At 41.8% G+C, this 16,087-nt stretch overlaps 1 protein-coding gene and 1 long non-coding RNA gene across 17 annotated transcripts in view; one reads left to right on the plus strand and one right to left on the minus strand.

The window, feature by feature from the left end:
- LOC141417870 (uncharacterized) overlaps nucleotides 1-222 on the minus strand; it is a 90,673-nt gene extending 90,451 nt beyond the window's left edge. Inside the window, exon 1 of the long non-coding RNA XR_012442517.1 lies at nucleotides 74-222. This is a non-coding gene — a long non-coding RNA (uncharacterized lncRNA). The remainder of the gene's footprint in view (nucleotides 1-73) is intronic.
- The window catches only part of LOC109702162 (protein transport protein Sec24A-like), a 205,001-nt gene continuing 189,119 nt past the window's right edge, over nucleotides 206-16,087 (plus strand). For 15 of the 16 annotated variants that reach the window (XM_074057241.1, XM_074057248.1, XM_074057250.1 and 12 more), the window contains exons 1-3: nucleotides 206-472; nucleotides 11,190-11,340; nucleotides 14,014-14,134. In XM_074057241.1, coding sequence (XP_073913342.1) covers nucleotides 405-472; nucleotides 11,190-11,340; nucleotides 14,014-14,134 — 340 coding nt within the window. In that variant the 5' untranslated portion in view covers nucleotides 206-404. Of the gene's footprint in view, nucleotides 473-2,620; nucleotides 2,724-11,189; nucleotides 11,341-14,013; nucleotides 14,135-14,417; nucleotides 14,567-16,087 lie in introns of all 16 variants that reach the window. The other variant, XM_074057238.1, reaches the window with a different exon arrangement.

A 16,087-nucleotide genomic window follows, 5' to 3' on the forward strand; every position in this document is an offset into this window, starting at 1 on the left:
GGTGCTCAACAGCCCTTTGATGATAACTGCAGAGGACGGGAGTCTACCCTGAGTCACCATCTGCTGGCCTCACCTTCAGTCACCTGAGCATGCAGCGATGACACAGACCTAGGCCAGCCTGCCTTCAGTGACTGGAACCCAGGGCTCCACAGCTCAGAGGGGACCTGTGAGAACTCAGGAATCAGCCAGGGCCCAGCACAGCAGCAGCCAAAGCGATCGGCCCCGCCCCCGGCAGACGAACGCGGGAAACTACATGTTCCAGAAGGCATTGGTCCTCACCTGGACCACATTTCCCAGAAGAACTAGCGGCCGCGCGACCCCGCACCTCGTGTGTTTTCACGGGGCCAAGCGCTGGTCCTGGCGCGGCTTCGTGGCCCTACGTCCCGCTGGCGAAGTACGAAGCTATGCGGCTGTCGGGTGGCACAGGTCCGGAGCCTCGCGTTTGCGGATCGCGGCGGCGGAGCCCGGGAAGGTGAGCTGTGGAGGGGCGGGGATTGCGGGAGGCGGGCGCGGGCCTCGAGAGGATGCGGGCGGGGAAGCGGCCGGGACCAGCTGAGAGGCGTTTGCAGGCGCGGTGGCCCCGCGGGCTCTCGACTGCCCCGCCGGCCGTCCGCGACGCCGCCTGGACGTGTGCGGTCGGCGCTCGGTCCCGGTTCGCCCCAGCGCAGCCTCCCGCCTCCTGAGCTCCGTCCCGGCGCGTTCCCGGCCCGCGCTGCCGGCTTGGAGCGGCCGCGGCCGCGGTCACGCGTGGGAAACGCGGTCCTCCCCGGGGAGCCAGGCGCCCGCCCCCCACGCCAGAGCCAGGACCAGAACCAGAACCAGAACCAGGTCTTCCTTTTCTGTGGCCGGGCCCCGCCGGGCATGGGGAAGCCACCGTTCCCCGTTTCTGGAAGGATTTTCTTGAAAACCCTGGAAATGGATTCATTTGCAGGAGGCAGAGAAATTGGGTGGGCGCAGCTGAGGCTGAGGAAGACTGTCGCAGGGGAAGACAGTGAGACTGGAGCCACTACTCATTGGTTGTGCCAATGGGGTCAGGTGGCCCCACTCTGCCCTCAGTATGCGGATCAATAATGTGGGGCCAAGCAGTGTAAGAAGGTGCCTGGCATGGGGCGAGGGTCAGTGATGGAGTCCAGGGTCTCTTCCTAGTCTTGATCCTGGAGATTCCCTGAGCCAAGAAGAGTGGGGCCCGGGCCCTGGGCCACCATGGTCCCAGCCCTTCCCTGGTCCTGTCCACTCCCAGCTCCTTCTGACTTCCCTCTCTGAAGACCCCTGGGGTCATTCTGGGGTGATGAAAAGGATTTGACAGCTGCTGATTCTGAGGGGCCTAAAGCAGAAAGGACTTTCTCCTGGTCCCTTTTCTTCTCTCCCATCCAGCCTCTGAGGGCCACTGCAGTGGTCCTTGGGGAAGAGCTCAGATAGAGGACATGGCTCCTGAGCAAAGGGAAGCACAATCTCATGTGAGCTCATTGCCATCTCGTTTCTTAGTGAATGGAGGTGGAGTTTTTCCCAACTTAACTGAAGTTCTCTACCCAATACAACCTCCATCAGGATTTAGAGGCCATTTTTTACAGAGCAGGAGTTGGTCCACCCTCGTGGGTGGTGGATTGTGTAGGGGATATTCCCATCTCCAGGGTTCACTTTTGTTCACTAATCTCAATCTGTGTCGTCATTACTAATTTGACAAGCAAGATGCCTGGGTGTCTTTTTATCACTATGGACAGACAAACTGCACACCTGGGAAAACTCCTCTCTGGCCCTGCCAGTTTGTCTCCTCCATGTTACTCCCTGTCCCTGGCAAGAATGCTTTTTTCTCTTTCCTCCTGAGCATCCTCATGATGCCTCTCCCAGATTTCTCAGCCCCTAGTTTTTAGTTTTTTTCTCCCAGTGGACATTATGGATCATATGCTTTTCCTCTACCACTTGGGAAAAATGACTGGCCTGCCATTTTTATCTTTATGTTGGGAGTCTAGGGAAGCCCCCCCCCCATTAGGATGAGACAGTGAGTGGGCCTAGGATAGCAGGGGATCCAATAGGAGAGGTCTTTTATTCCAGGAATAAAGAGTAAGCTACAGGAGCGTTCCATGATCATCTATGGCAGAGAAGCAGTGCACACAGCGGTTAGGAAGTGGGGCTCTTAAGTCAGACACATGTTTTTAACCTCTTTCTTCTGTTGCTGTTTGTGAGCTTTGGGGAAATAACTCTATCCCTTTGTGCATCAGTTTCTTCACCTATAAAATCAGTGCTATCTTCTAGGGTAGATGAGGGAATGACATGAGTTAGTGCATGGAAAGTGTTTAGCTCAGGGCCAGGCCCATAGTGAGGTGGTATTGATAGTCATCCTTGTCCCTCTATATGATTCCACATTAGAAGTTTCTTCATGATTCAGACAAAACTGTCCTAACAGCAGTTGTTCTGTGGTTTGTTTGTTCATCTCAGCAGAGGACTGCATTGAGCCTCTGGACTTCCCTTTCCCACTTGCCTTTTCAAGAAGTCAGCAAACTTTTTCTATAAAAGGCCAGGTAGAAAATATTTTAGACTTTGCAGGACACATGTGATCTCTGTAACTTATTTCTGTTAGTCTTTCTGGTTTTTAAGTGTTTTATTTGCTTATTTTTCTAAGAGTTGGACTCCATTTACCATACCCAAGGTGATCTCCCTGTTGCAACAAGGAGAAGATCACTGGAAGGCAGAGAAAGAAAGGCTTGGAGACTCTGCTCTTGGTGGTGAGTCTGGCTAAGAGTGTGCAGCTTAGCATGTTGGCTGGGAAACTTCTTCAGATTGTCAGTGCTCAAGAAGTGATGGGGAGGTGAGCATGGGAGTGCGTGCCTGCAGTCAGGAAACGTGGTGTATTTAAGGGATTGCAAGTAATTCATTCTGGCTGAAGCTCAGGGGATGTACAGGAAAAGAGACCAGAAAGGAAATGAGATTGAAGACTCTGTAAGGGTCACATCATAAGAGCTTCAGTGCAGTTCTAAGAGAGTTGAGCTGTCCCATGGATGACTGGAAATATTTGAGGAACTTAAATAGAGCATTATATAATCCTTGACAGTTTGAAAAGCAAATCTTCTTTTGGTAATAGGGTTTTATTGCATTTATTGATACCTTCTGGAGGTGGTGGAAGTGGTAGTGAGTGGTGTTAGAGATCGATCTCAGGGCTTCATTCATGTTAGGCAAGTGTTCTCCGCTGTACTATGCCCTCAGCCCCTTACTGATTTTCATTAGGAAGATTTTAGAAGTTTTTATCTGTATCAACTTTAAATAGAATTATTTCTGTAATAGTTGTTTTGTGAGAACAGTGTAGGCCCCTTCCCATAATATCAAAACCTTTGTAATACTTTCATTCATTACTGTTTTAGGATGCCGTCTCTCTTGGGAGGCTGAGACAGGAGGATCTCAACTTTCAGGCCAGCTTGGGCAACACAGCGAGACCCTGTTTCCCTAAAAAAAAAAAAGTTGATTTGGATGTATATCTAAATCTTGGTTTTATGAGTGCTTAATGAGAAAATAAAAAGGAAAACTTTCATGTGAAAGATCCTGGAAAAAAAAAGCAAGGTTTAAAATCAATGTATTTCAGCAACGTAGTTTTATAGTCTTTTGGCCTGGCAATCGGAATGCTTTTTTCTCCAAAATTCTAATGCTCCAGTAGTTACCTGGAAGAATAGATTAATGTTTCCCTTTTCAAAGTGATGATCATTGCCTTGAAAAACTTTGGTCTGTTTTTTCAGCAGTTGCCTGTGGTTACCTCCAGGCAACAATTGTGAGATGTTCTTCATGCAGGACCTGTATAAACCCTTTTGGCAGGTTTCCTGACCATAGGAGGTAGAAGTGTAACTTGTTACCAAGTTAATGATGGTATGCGTTTTTAAATACAGCACCTGGATAGAACATATTTTTTAAAATGACTTTTATTGAGCTAGGTGTGATGACACGCACCTGAAATGTACTACTCAGGAGGCTGAGGCAGGAGGATCTCAAGTTCAAGGCTAGGCTGGGGTGCACAGCAAGACCTGGTGTCAAAAAATGATAAAATTCATGACTATTGTTTAGGTCTTTACGTTTCAGACAGCATGTACATTTTTTATCATTACAAATAACACTAAGAAGCCAGGCACAGGTGGCTCACGCTGTAATCCTAGCTACTTGGGAGGCGAGATCAGGAGGATCACAGTACAAAGCCAGCCCAGGCAACTAGTTCTCAAGACCCTATGTTGAAAACAACCCATCACAAAAAAAGGGCTGGTGGAATGACTCAAGGTATATGCCCTGAATTCACGCCTCCATACTGCAAGTAGTAATAATTATAATAATAATGATGACACTAAGAGAGAGGTCATCCAGAGAAACACTGTTAATCCCATTTTACAGATGTGAAGACAAATGTTGGTTGAGTGACTCAACAAACACCTCTATGTAAGTGGTAATACTTGCATAAAACCCAGGCCTGTTGATATGGTTATTCTTTCACTGTGCCATCACTGCCTCTAGGGAAAAGGGCACTTGAAGGTAGGACTTCATGCCAACCTTTAAGAGCTTAGTATGTTAGTGTAATTTTCTGGCATTGTCTATAGGCAGTTCCTGGTACTGTGGAACTTGTGAGGGCTCGGTCTCTTTCACCACAAAGTTGCAATGGAGACAACATTTTATGGCCCTTAAGAGGTTGGTCGTGGTTTCCTGCAGTGTGGCTGTCTCTCTGTGGAACTAAAGGCAGAAGAGCACAAGCGTTTGTGCTGCTGAAATGGCTTCCTGAGCTCCATTCATCTTGTAGCTTTGAACGGCTGCCTTGAAATTTGGGGAGTTCCTTGTTACAAAGGCTTTTGCTCCTTCTGAGCTCACCTCTTTTTTTTGTTGTTGTTCTTTTGTGGTAGTGGGGTTTCAATGAAGACCCCACACTGCAGGTGCTCTACCACTTGAGCCATCCTCCACCCTGCTGGCTTACCTCTTGAGGTGCAGGTACATTATGAATTTGGCAAGAGGTATGTGCTTCTTATTGAATTGAAAGCAAATCTTCATAAAAGAAGTTTACGAAATAGCAGCTCACATTTTTAGGGCTCACTTGATTTGTCACAGAAAAATGTTTTCCCTAAGTTGTGAAATATGATGTTCACATAGAGAAGTCAGTAAAACACAAATATGTAGGTTATCATTAAATTATAAAGAAACACCTTTGAAAAGGAACCCTTGTACACTGCTGGTGGGAATGCAAGCTAGTGCAACTACTCTGGAAAACAATATGGAGGCTGCTTAAAAATCTAAATATAGATCTGCCATATGATCCAGCAATCCCACTCCTGGGGATGTACCCAAAGGAATGCAACTCAGGTTACTCCAGAGGCATCTGCATACCCACATTTATTGCAGAGCTATTCACAATGGAGTTTTACTGAGCCATGAAGAAGAATGAAACCTTATTATTCTCTAGTAAACGGATGGAACTGGAGAACATCATCCCCAGCGAGGTTAGCCAGGCTCAGAAGACCAAAAATCGTATGTTCTCCCTCATATGCGGACTTTAGATCTAGGGCAAATGCAGTAATGTTGTTGGACTTGGGTCATATGCTAAGGGCAGAGCACATACGGGAGGTATGGAGATAGGTAGGAAACCCAAACTTGAAAGTGTTTGATGTCCCCACTGCAGAGGAGCTAATACAGTAACCTTAAAATGACAGAGGTCAATATGGGAAGGTGACCAGGAAGTAATGAAGAGGTCAGGTGGAGATGAATCAGTTTGGGTTGTAATACACTTGTGCATAGAAGCAATGGTAGGAATCTCTCTGTATATTCTTATCTCAGCAAAAACGCTACGTCTTTCTTATTATTGCTTACGTCTTCTCTTCTACAAAATTAGAAAAAAGGGCAGAACAGGTTCTGCCTGGAAGTGAAGGAGTGTAGGGGGGGAGAGGAAGGGGGCAGGGGGAAGAAATGGCCCAAACAATGTATGCACATATGAATAAATGAATAAAAAAAAGATATGTGCCAATAAGGAAAAAGGAAAAAAAAAAAAAAGAAACACCTTTGTTAGTACTGCCTAGGTCAAGAAATTGAACATTGCTGGTACCTCCAGGAACCCTTCTCATATTTCCAACCTTTCCTGTCCTAGAGAAAATACTCTTTTTAGTTATGGCAGGCACAGACTCATTTTTCTTTTAATTATGTAAACAGTGGAAGATATCTTACATGTTACCTCCACTCAGTCTGTAAATAATGCTTCTTTTATGGTTTTGCTGTCTGCAGACCCAGAAAGTAAGTTTAAATTCAGTCCTGTTAAATGTATTTAATGAGGTTCTTTGTCTTTGTTCAGTTGGAACCACCATAACCTCCAGCGTACCTCTTCATATTTGGTGTGTCTCATGATGCAGTTGAAACCGGATCCTTGAATTCAGTTTGCTAGAGTTTGTCAGACAATCTGTGAAACTAAGTGTTTGCAAAATAAATGGCAAGTTTAAAAGTACAAACAAAGCTGTATGTTCTAAAATTTCACTTACATCAGTGAAATCTTAGGCCTCCTTTAGTTGGAAACTTTATTGTGAAGCCTGAGGTAAATAGCAGAATAATGAATGAATTCCAGGTGTTTATCCTCCATCTTCAGCATTCTGCTGCTTTTGTTTGTTTGATTTATGAGTGGAACTGATGTTTGCATTCAAAGCTTTGAGATTGCAAGGCAAATGCTCTACCTCTTGAGCCGCACATCCAGTGCATTTTGCTCTGGTTATTTTGGAATAGTGTCTCTCAACCTATTTCTTCAGGCTCAAACAGTGATCCTATGTCAGTCTCCCAAGTATCTAGGATTCTATACGAGTGACAGGTGGCCTGCATTTTGCTGTTTTTCTCCATCTCACTCTCCTTTGCCCAACCTGAGTATTTTAAAGCAAATCTCAGCTATCATACCACTTTACCTATAAATGCTTCAAGACTTTCAACCCTAACTTCAAAATTAGTATCACATCAGACAAAAGTAACAGTAATTCCATCATATTTAATACCCAGTTAATTGTTTGGGTCCTAGTTTTCTTAAAAAAAAAAAATCACTTTACCAGCCCCTTGAAATAAAGTTTCAAATAGTGTGCACGTATAGCATTTGATTGTTACAACTCTTCGAGTCTCTTAAAATAACTGTTTAAATATTGGTGAGACTCTTATTTTACCGGATGAAAACTAGTGTGACCTTTCATTGTGAGGAAGTACAGAAGAATGTGTAGACCGAACCTCATCACAAGTGGAATGGCTCCCTCACCTTGGGAATAAGGCATCCTCATTCCTGCCATCACTTGTATTTCTCATGTTGTAGATTGTGCATAGGGGTTGTGTGTTAATGAGCTGGCCCTTTAATTCACCTAAGCAAGATCAATAAGATGAAAAGCTACTATGGTTTCACATTGTGTTTTTCAAAACAGATGCTTTTGGTCATCTTTGTTGTCCTTAAGGAAATGCTTTAAATAATATAAAAAGGTTTGTGTACATTTTTTAAAAGATGCAGTACCTGAATTCATGTTTCATTTTAGAGACAGTGTGTGATAGTTTTTGTTCATGGTGTTGGGAATTGAACCCCCGGTCTTGCTCATGCCAGACAAGTGCTTTACCACTGAGTTTATACATCCCTAGTTCTTGATGCATTCTTTAAACATCACTTCAAATTGCCTGCAAAGTTTTGTACATATTTCTAGTATTTTTACATGCTACTTCCTAAGTACATACAACTTTATGTTATATAGAAGTAATAGTTTCTGAATTTCTGTATTGTTGCTTTCTTTCATTGACTATTTTGCTTATGTGCAGTGTTTTTCCTTGGGGAGGATATGTTTTCATGATAGGGGAATGTTGGCTGGCTTAAAGATTCATTTGTGCTGGGCTACTTTCCATAATACTGAATTAGATGTAAGCTTAGCAGACATTTCATGTGCATGTATATGGGAAAACCTGACAAAACATTCTCTCAATTTGTTTTTAGACTTGCTGGCAACACTAGGATAAGAACTGGCTTCATAACATTTGACACAGAATTCATTTGTACAGTCTTCAAGAAGGTCTCTCCCAAACACAGATGCTAATAGTTTCAGACATTGAAAGTGTATGTTTTATATTTATTAAACTGCCTTAGGAATTTTCCATTTTAGAAGTATTTCATGACCATTTGATAAATCAGCGGTGTATGGTATGTGCTTATTCTGTGAAGGAAAGTCTTGACTACAAAGTCATTAGATTGTTGGAGTTGTAAGATTCCTTTGGTCCAGTCTTTCTCTTTAGAAAAGAGGAAACAAAACAAGTTAATGTTAGAATTCAGATTAAGTTTATGATTCTTTTTCCTCCTGATTCATTTGAGAAGTGTGTTGAGGGCTGGGGGTGTAGCGTGCTTGCCAAGCAAGAACAGAACTCTGTGTTCAGCTTGGCAGCAGTGGTTCATGCCTTTAATCCTAGCTATGTGGAAGATTAGCCCTGGAAGATAGTTTGCCAGACCACATCTCAACCTATATCTGGGCTCAGTGGCACCCACTTGTCATCCAAGCAACAGTGGGAACCCTAAATAGGATGATAGCAGTCCAGACCAGATAGAGGCCCTATCTCCAAAGTAACCAGTGCCAGAAGACCTGGAGGCATTTCTCAGGTGGTAGAGGATTTGCCTTGCAAGTACAAAGCCTAGAGTGCAGTAGAGCACCTGGCTAGCAAGCATAAGGCCCTGAGTTCAAACCCTAATGTCACCAAAATAAAAAGGGGGACCCTGAGTTTTAATCCCAGTACCACAAAAGGAAAGACAACAATATTGGCATTTGAGGATGTACATGGAGACCCCAAAGTTGTATAGTAAACTTAGAAATGAACCTAATACATGTGATGAATCGATTGGTTTTTCTCCTCACATTCTTCAATTGATTTTTGACAGCAGTGCCAAGACCATTCATGGGGAAAATGATGGTCTTTGTCAACAAATAATTATGGAAAACTAGACGTGCAAAAGAGTGAATGTCTTGTACCTTTTAAAGAAAATTAAAAATGGATTAAAGACCGAACTTAAGAGCTAAAAATATAAAACATAGGGGAAATTTTTCATGACGTCTTAGAGATGACACCGAAAGCACAGGCAGTAGAGGAGAAAGATACCTACTTAGATTTTATCAATCTCAAAAACTTTTTTTTTTTTGCAGTACTGGAGCTTGAACTCAGGGTCTATGCCTTGAGCCACTCTACCAGTCCTTTTTTATGATGGATATTTTCGAGATAGCCCGGGCTGGCTTCAAACCCCAATCCTCCTGATCTCTGCCTCCTGAGTAGCTAGGATTACAGGCGTGAGCCACCAGCACCCGGCATCAATCTTAAAACGTTTTGTGCATAAGGTGTGATGGTGCATGACTGTCATCCTAGCCACGTAGGAAGCAGAAGCAGGAAGTTATGAGTTATGAGTTATGAGGGCAAAGTTAGTGAGGCCTAACTAAAAATAAAGTTCTTGTGCTACAACAGTTTGCCTAGCATGTGTGGCCCTGGGTTTCATCCCAGGTTCCTAAAAGACAGCAACCTTTTGTGGCTCGAGATGTAGCTCAGTATTAGAGCCCATGCCTAGCATACACAAAGCCTTGGGGTCCATCCCCAGTACTGCAAAAGAAAAACAACAAGTTTTGTACATCAGAGAACACTGTCCAGGGAGTGAAAAAATTAGCCCACAGAATGGGAGAAAATTTTCCAAATGATATATCTAATATGGAATTTAGTATGCACAACACATAAAGAACTATGCCTCAAAAACAACAAAAAATATTGAAAACTGGGTAGAGGACTGGACTAGACATTTTTCCATAAAAGATACACAAATGGACAATAAGGACATGAAAAATGCTCAACATCTTTAATCATTAGGAAAATGTAAGTCAAAATCACAATGAGAGCTGGGATGTAGCTCAGTGGTAGACTGCTTGCCTTGCATTCTAGAGGCTCTGACTTCAGTCCTCAGCACCAAAAACAAAACAAAAATCCTTCTGTGTATTGTTTGTGACAAAAAATATTTTTTTCAAACTATAATAAGAAATAGCTATACTTTCTGCTGTGAGTTGTAACTTAAGTATGTTTATACATTTCACCTCTGTTAATGTAGACCATGTCTTCTCATTTTTCATTTTGTTGTAACAATGTGGAATCCATCATAGAATAAAATACTAATTGCTTGCGTATTTCTAAAAAAAAAAAAAATCAAACTATCCAAAAACTCATCATCAGTTAACTTCCCATCCATCAGAAGGATGGCTAGTTTTTACAAAATGCAAAACAACAAATGTTGGCAAGGTATGGCAACATCACAACCCCCATGAATTGATGGTCAGTGTGGAAAATGGTACAGCTTCTATGGAAAACAGTTTGGTAGTTCTCAGAGTTGTCATAAAATTAGCATAAGATTTCACAATTCCACTTCTTATTTTATACCTGAAAGAATTAAAGCAGAGACTCAGACAAATCATTGTACATCATTCATAGCAACATTTTTCAGAATAGTCAAAGGTTGGAAGCACCCCAAGTAGCCATGAGCAAGTGAATGAATAAGCAAATGTGATATAAACATATAATAGAATATTTTTCGGCCTCAAGGAAAAATGAAATTCTGATTCATGATACAACATGGATGAAGCTTAAAGATTTTGCTAAGTGAAATAAACCTGACACAAATGGAGAAATATATTCTGTGGTTCTGCTTACATGACGTATCTAGAATAGGCAGATTCATAGAAACAGAAAAGAAGATGGAGATTACTAGGAGCTGGAGGGAAAGGGAAGTAGGGAATTGTGAGTGGGTACAGAGTTTCTGTGTGGGATGATGAACAGGTTCTGAAAATAAATGATGGATTCACAGCATTGTGATACATCAAATACCACTGAATTGTATGTTCAAAATAGTTAAGATGATGAATTTTATATATTTTGTACATTTTACCATAAAAAAATTAACTCAGGCTGGCGGTTTAGCTCAAAGGTTCAGCACTTGCCTACCTTGCATGAGGCCATGGGTTTAATACTTAGCACTACAGAAAAAATTAATAGTTACTGAAAGTGGCTCATAGAGCCTATTGTGAGACTAAAAGTTTGGAAGTGTTAGGAGAAAGCATAGGAGTGAATCTTGGACTCTTAGATGAAGCATCAAAAGTATTGATGACAAAAGGAAAAAAGTATATAAATTGGACTTCTTCAAAATTAAAGAGGTTTGTGCTTTACAGAACATCATCAAGAAGCCAGGTGTGGCGGTGTACCTCTGAAGTCCCAGCACTCAGAAGGTGGAGACAGGAAGATCACATGTTCAATGACAACATGGCCTACGCAGTGAGACCCTGTCTCAAGAAAGCAAACAAAAATAACATCATCAAGAAGGTGAGAAAACATACTGGGAGTGTAGCTCAGAGTAGAAGATAAGCCTCTTCCAAAAGGAAGAACGTTTGAAGACCTCCTGGGAAGTGGGAAAGTTGAAAGTCGCCCCTGGTCACTGTAGGGAAGCACTGAGTGCTTTTCTCGTTCAGAGTGTCATTGGGGTCAGTTCAAAGAACTCTTATCACCTGCCTGGAAATTGCCATGACATAATACAATGAGAGGTGAACAGAACGTGTCTGAAGGGGGATGTTATCTACCCTGTACATGCATCTACGCTGTAGGGTGACGTTTTCACTAGCAAGTCTATGGGCTCTGCTCTTGGCAGTGGTCATTGTGCCATCATGGGAAGTATTCTTTTTTACCATTAATTCTCTTTATTTTTACGCCCTAACTTGAAGAGGTAGTTGGTTTTGATTTTGTCTTTTCTTAGTGGTAGTATTAACTACTTGGCAAGTTAGTAAATATCTTAGATTTTGCAACAGGGAACTTTGGAACTTATAAAATATATAGAGGTCATGAAAAAAGCCATATTCCATGGCATTAAAATAGATGGTATTTCTTCACTGGGGTAGTTCTTTTGGATACATTTTTAACTTATAGTCTTACTGAACTATTGCATATTCTAGAGCTGTAAGGCTCCAATTCTGATGTCTTGCTTGCCAATTTATAATGTTGATTTAAAATGGCTTTCTTGTCATCTCACCAACTTCATTGTTTAATCTCTGTAGATTCTCTGACCTTTCCTCATGACTCAGTGTCTTGTCTGTTGTATTAGATACTTACTTGGTGTGAGAAAGATTTTGAATTGTAACACTCTTGAGTTTTCTTCTTCGTTTCACAAGCTTTTCCAGGATTTACTGAAAACTTTGCCACAAATGTTTACCAAGAGTGGAGACCCAGGTGCCTTGGGTCCTGCCCTTCAGGCTGCCTTTGACCTGATGGCCCCAACTGGTGGTTGAATGTCTGTCTTTCAAACACAACTCCCAATTCTTGTTGTGGGAGCTCTTAAACCAAGAGAGGAACCCAAACAGATCATTTGTTAATGTCAGAAAATTATCAAGTTTATGATATGATTTATGCTGGTGCCCTTATCCCTTTGGCCACAGGGTTTTTTGTTTGTTGTTTGTTTGCAGTACTGGGGCTTGAACTCAGTGCCTTCACCTTGAGCCACTCCACCAGCCCTATTTTTGTGAAGGGTTTTTCGAGATAGAGTCTCGCGCACTAGTTCCCTGGGCTGGCTTTGAACCATGATTCTCCTGATCTCTGCCTCCTGAGTAACTAGGACTATAAGCATGAGCCACAAGCACCCAGCTTTTTTGTTTGTTTTAATGTACTTTTCAGTTATGGGGAGGAGGGTTATAAGGAATTGGGTAAAGGGTTTCATTCTTCTGTAGACATACCTTTTTTATTACAATTTTCTGTACCTGAGGCTCCCATGCCTTGTTTCTAATATCTTTAGCAAGCCACTATAATCCAACCTAGCTTTGATGAGAAAGTATGGGAAACTAAAGAAATAACACTTGCTAGGGACAAGCAAGTCCCTAGTAAGCAGTGGCCATAATTTGTTATTCTGGCACTGGCTTTTGAGCAACTTGCATTATGACCTTAAGAGTTTGAGGAATATGTTTCCCAAAAGATGAGAGAAGCCAGTATCTTATTCTGCTAATTATGTGACTCCTAGAGACAGACTGCCTAATGTTCTACTGCTTATTAGATGTGGACACTTGAGTACTTATTAGCTCCTCTGTTTCCATGTGAAGCAGAAATAGGTAGTCGAAGGGGCTCCGTGTTACCTGTGGTTTGTTTGGAATAGTTACCAGCATACTGAGCATTTGACAAATGTTAATTAAAATAATTGTCTTTGCCTATTACAAAATTAATGTAATTAGTGATGTTTACTTTTTGACAGGAAAAGTCACTCAGAGAAAATTCTTTTCTTTGTCTCTTTTACTTTTCTTTTAAAAATTTTTCAGTACTGCTGGGGATCAAACTCAAACCCTCATTCATGCTAGGTCTTGCTTCTACATTGAACTATATCCCTAGCCCTAAAAAGTTCAAAGAAAATTCTTTAGCAGCACATTTTTTTAATTTATTTTTTTTATTGTTGTACTGGGGTAACATTGGGACATTTACAAAAGCTCTTACAATATGTCATAGTGGAATTCTCCCCTCCCTTTTTCTCTTTTATCTCCCCTCCCCCCATTCCTACAATGTGTCAACAGGTCTCATTTTTCCATTTTAAAAAGCAGCACACATGCATCTTCGTTTTTAGTCTGTTGAGACAGGGTCTCATTAAGTAACTCAGGCTGGCCTTGAACTTGTTGTCCTCCTTCCTCAGCCTCCCAGTTGCTGGGCCTGTAGGCTTGGCCACCACACCTGTCTAGTCCGTTTTTTAATGAAAAATCAAGTAGTATAAAAATGTACAAGGTTTGAGTAGAATACCCCAGAGATAATTGTTATTAATCTATGTAGGCCTGGGCGTGTTTCTCAAGTGATAGAAGGCTTATGTAGCAAGGGTGAAACCTTGAATATAAACTCCAGTATTGCCCCCCCCCAAAAAAAAAAAACCACACATATGGAGGTGGGTCAAAGATGTTATAATTATACATATATGCAGATGTATTTACATTTTTGATAATGATTTTTTGATGTATCTTTGTTATTTATTATTCATAGAAAATACACCTGACTCCATCGATTGACTTCTATAAGAAATTAGCCTTGGACTGTTCTGGTCAGCAGGTAGCTGTTGACTTATTCCTTCTCAGTGGACAGTATTCTGATTTGGCTTCTCCGGGTAAGTTCTTCATGATTGTTTTCTTCAGTGAATGGTGAAATGACATATGACGTTATTCTAAGTAGAAGGCAACGTAAGAGCATTTATTCTCTTAAATAATGCCCAGGCTGGTCTCAATTTCCCCTTCCCCCCAGCCTTCTAAGCAGCTGGGGGCTGCAGGTGTGCACAATAGCCTCCTGCTGATCAGTTTAACCAGTAATAAATCTTATAGTGGGCTATGCTAATTTAGTAGGAGAGAAATAGAGAAGTTTCTATACCACTAATGGATTATTCTTTTTGACAGGACCTTGAGAAGTTAGAGAAAAGCTGAGTGAAATGCCTGCAGTTACTTTGGTGTGGTAATAGTAGCATTATTTAAAAGGAGTTTGTGGGAGTGTCAGAAGGAGGAGCATTTGGGGTTGGGAACCAGCAGGAGTCTGGAGGATGAGAGGGGTGAGTAAGTATTTTGTACCCAAGTATGAAAGTAGAGTTGTCAGACCCGTTAAAAATTGTTTAAAAATGGGGGGAGGAAGATAAGAACGAGTAATAGTGGGGTTGACTCTGATCAGAGCTCATTATATGCGTGTATGGAAATATTATAACAAAACCCCTTGTGTAATTAATATATGCTGGTAGAAAAGAGGAGAAAATGAAATTAAAAGGTCTGATGTTAGTACTCTAAGTAAGGCAGATCTCAACTGGTGAGACAGTGGTCTGTGCTTATAAACTCATAATAAGCACCAGAGCAGCTAGCACAAGGCAGTATATGAAGACATACAGAAATGCATTGAGAAATAATTTTTTTTTTTAAAAAAAGAACTGTGTGCCTGGAGGCTGAGGCAGGAGGATCATAAGTTTGAGACTAGCCTGAGCTATGAAGTAAGACACAGTCTCAAAACAGAATGTTAAAAATTAATATATAAGATTGGCAGAATTAAAAAATGTTTATTTCTCCAGATACTGACTGCTAATTAGGGAAAGTGTTCATACTAAACATGCTTAAGACTTTCTCTACTTGATGAATCAGAGGTTATTTTTATTATCTTACTTTTCATAAAGAGACTGGGAACTGGGATGAGGAATGGTTCAGTGCCTGCCTAGCAAGTACAAGCCCTGAGTTCAAATCTCAGTGTTCCCCATGCCCCTACCCCCGGCCCCCTAAAAAAAGGTAAGGGTAGGAAGAGCCTGGGAAAATGCCAACAAACTAGGCTTGAGCTTCTCTACAGAGTGCCTAACTGAAAACTGTGTGGTTAACTGGCTTAGTTTTTTCTTTTATGATCAATTAATTTCATTAGAAATCATTGATAGGAGATGGGGTGGGTACAGCTGTATGTAGACGGCATGTTTAGCATGTCTGAGGCCCTGGGTTCAATCCCCAGCACCACAGGGGGAAAAAGATGAAGTATTAAAACATATAAAAAGAGAAACATAGTCCACTAGGTCCCATTCTTTGGCTTCTGACATCCCTTTAAAAGTTTTCCCGTACAAGGTAAGCACATACTTTAGCCTTAATTCCAGGTCAAAAAGATGACTCTCACAATCACGGGGCTTTTTTATGGGGGTGGGGAAGAAATAATAAGGCACTTCAGTTGTCGTAGAGGAATAAATTCAAATGAATGAAACATAAGAGGACATAACATATGTGAATGACCAACCTGCCAAACACCAGGGAAATTAATATTAAAGCCAGGACAGGGCACAAAGCAGACATTAAAACCTCCCACTAGCCAAGTGTGAGTAAGGGTGGGCAGGGCCATTTAGAGCCTGTGGGCACCAAGTACTGAAGGAATCCCCCAGAAATGCTTTCCCCACCTAGGGGTGTGGCTCAGTTACTACTGAGCCTGCCTTGCATACATAAGATCCTGGGTTCCCTCCCAAAAAGAAAAAAAAAAAAAATCTGCAAGAATTGCTCTCCTATCATATCCATGAGAACTGTCTAGCAGGTTTGGGGAAATGGTGTATTCACAGATCCAA

Source organism: Castor canadensis, chromosome 16 (assembly GCF_047511655.1).
Source record: "Castor canadensis chromosome 16, mCasCan1.hap1v2, whole genome shotgun sequence".
NCBI classification, from domain to species: Eukaryota; Metazoa; Chordata; class Mammalia; order Rodentia; family Castoridae; genus Castor; species Castor canadensis.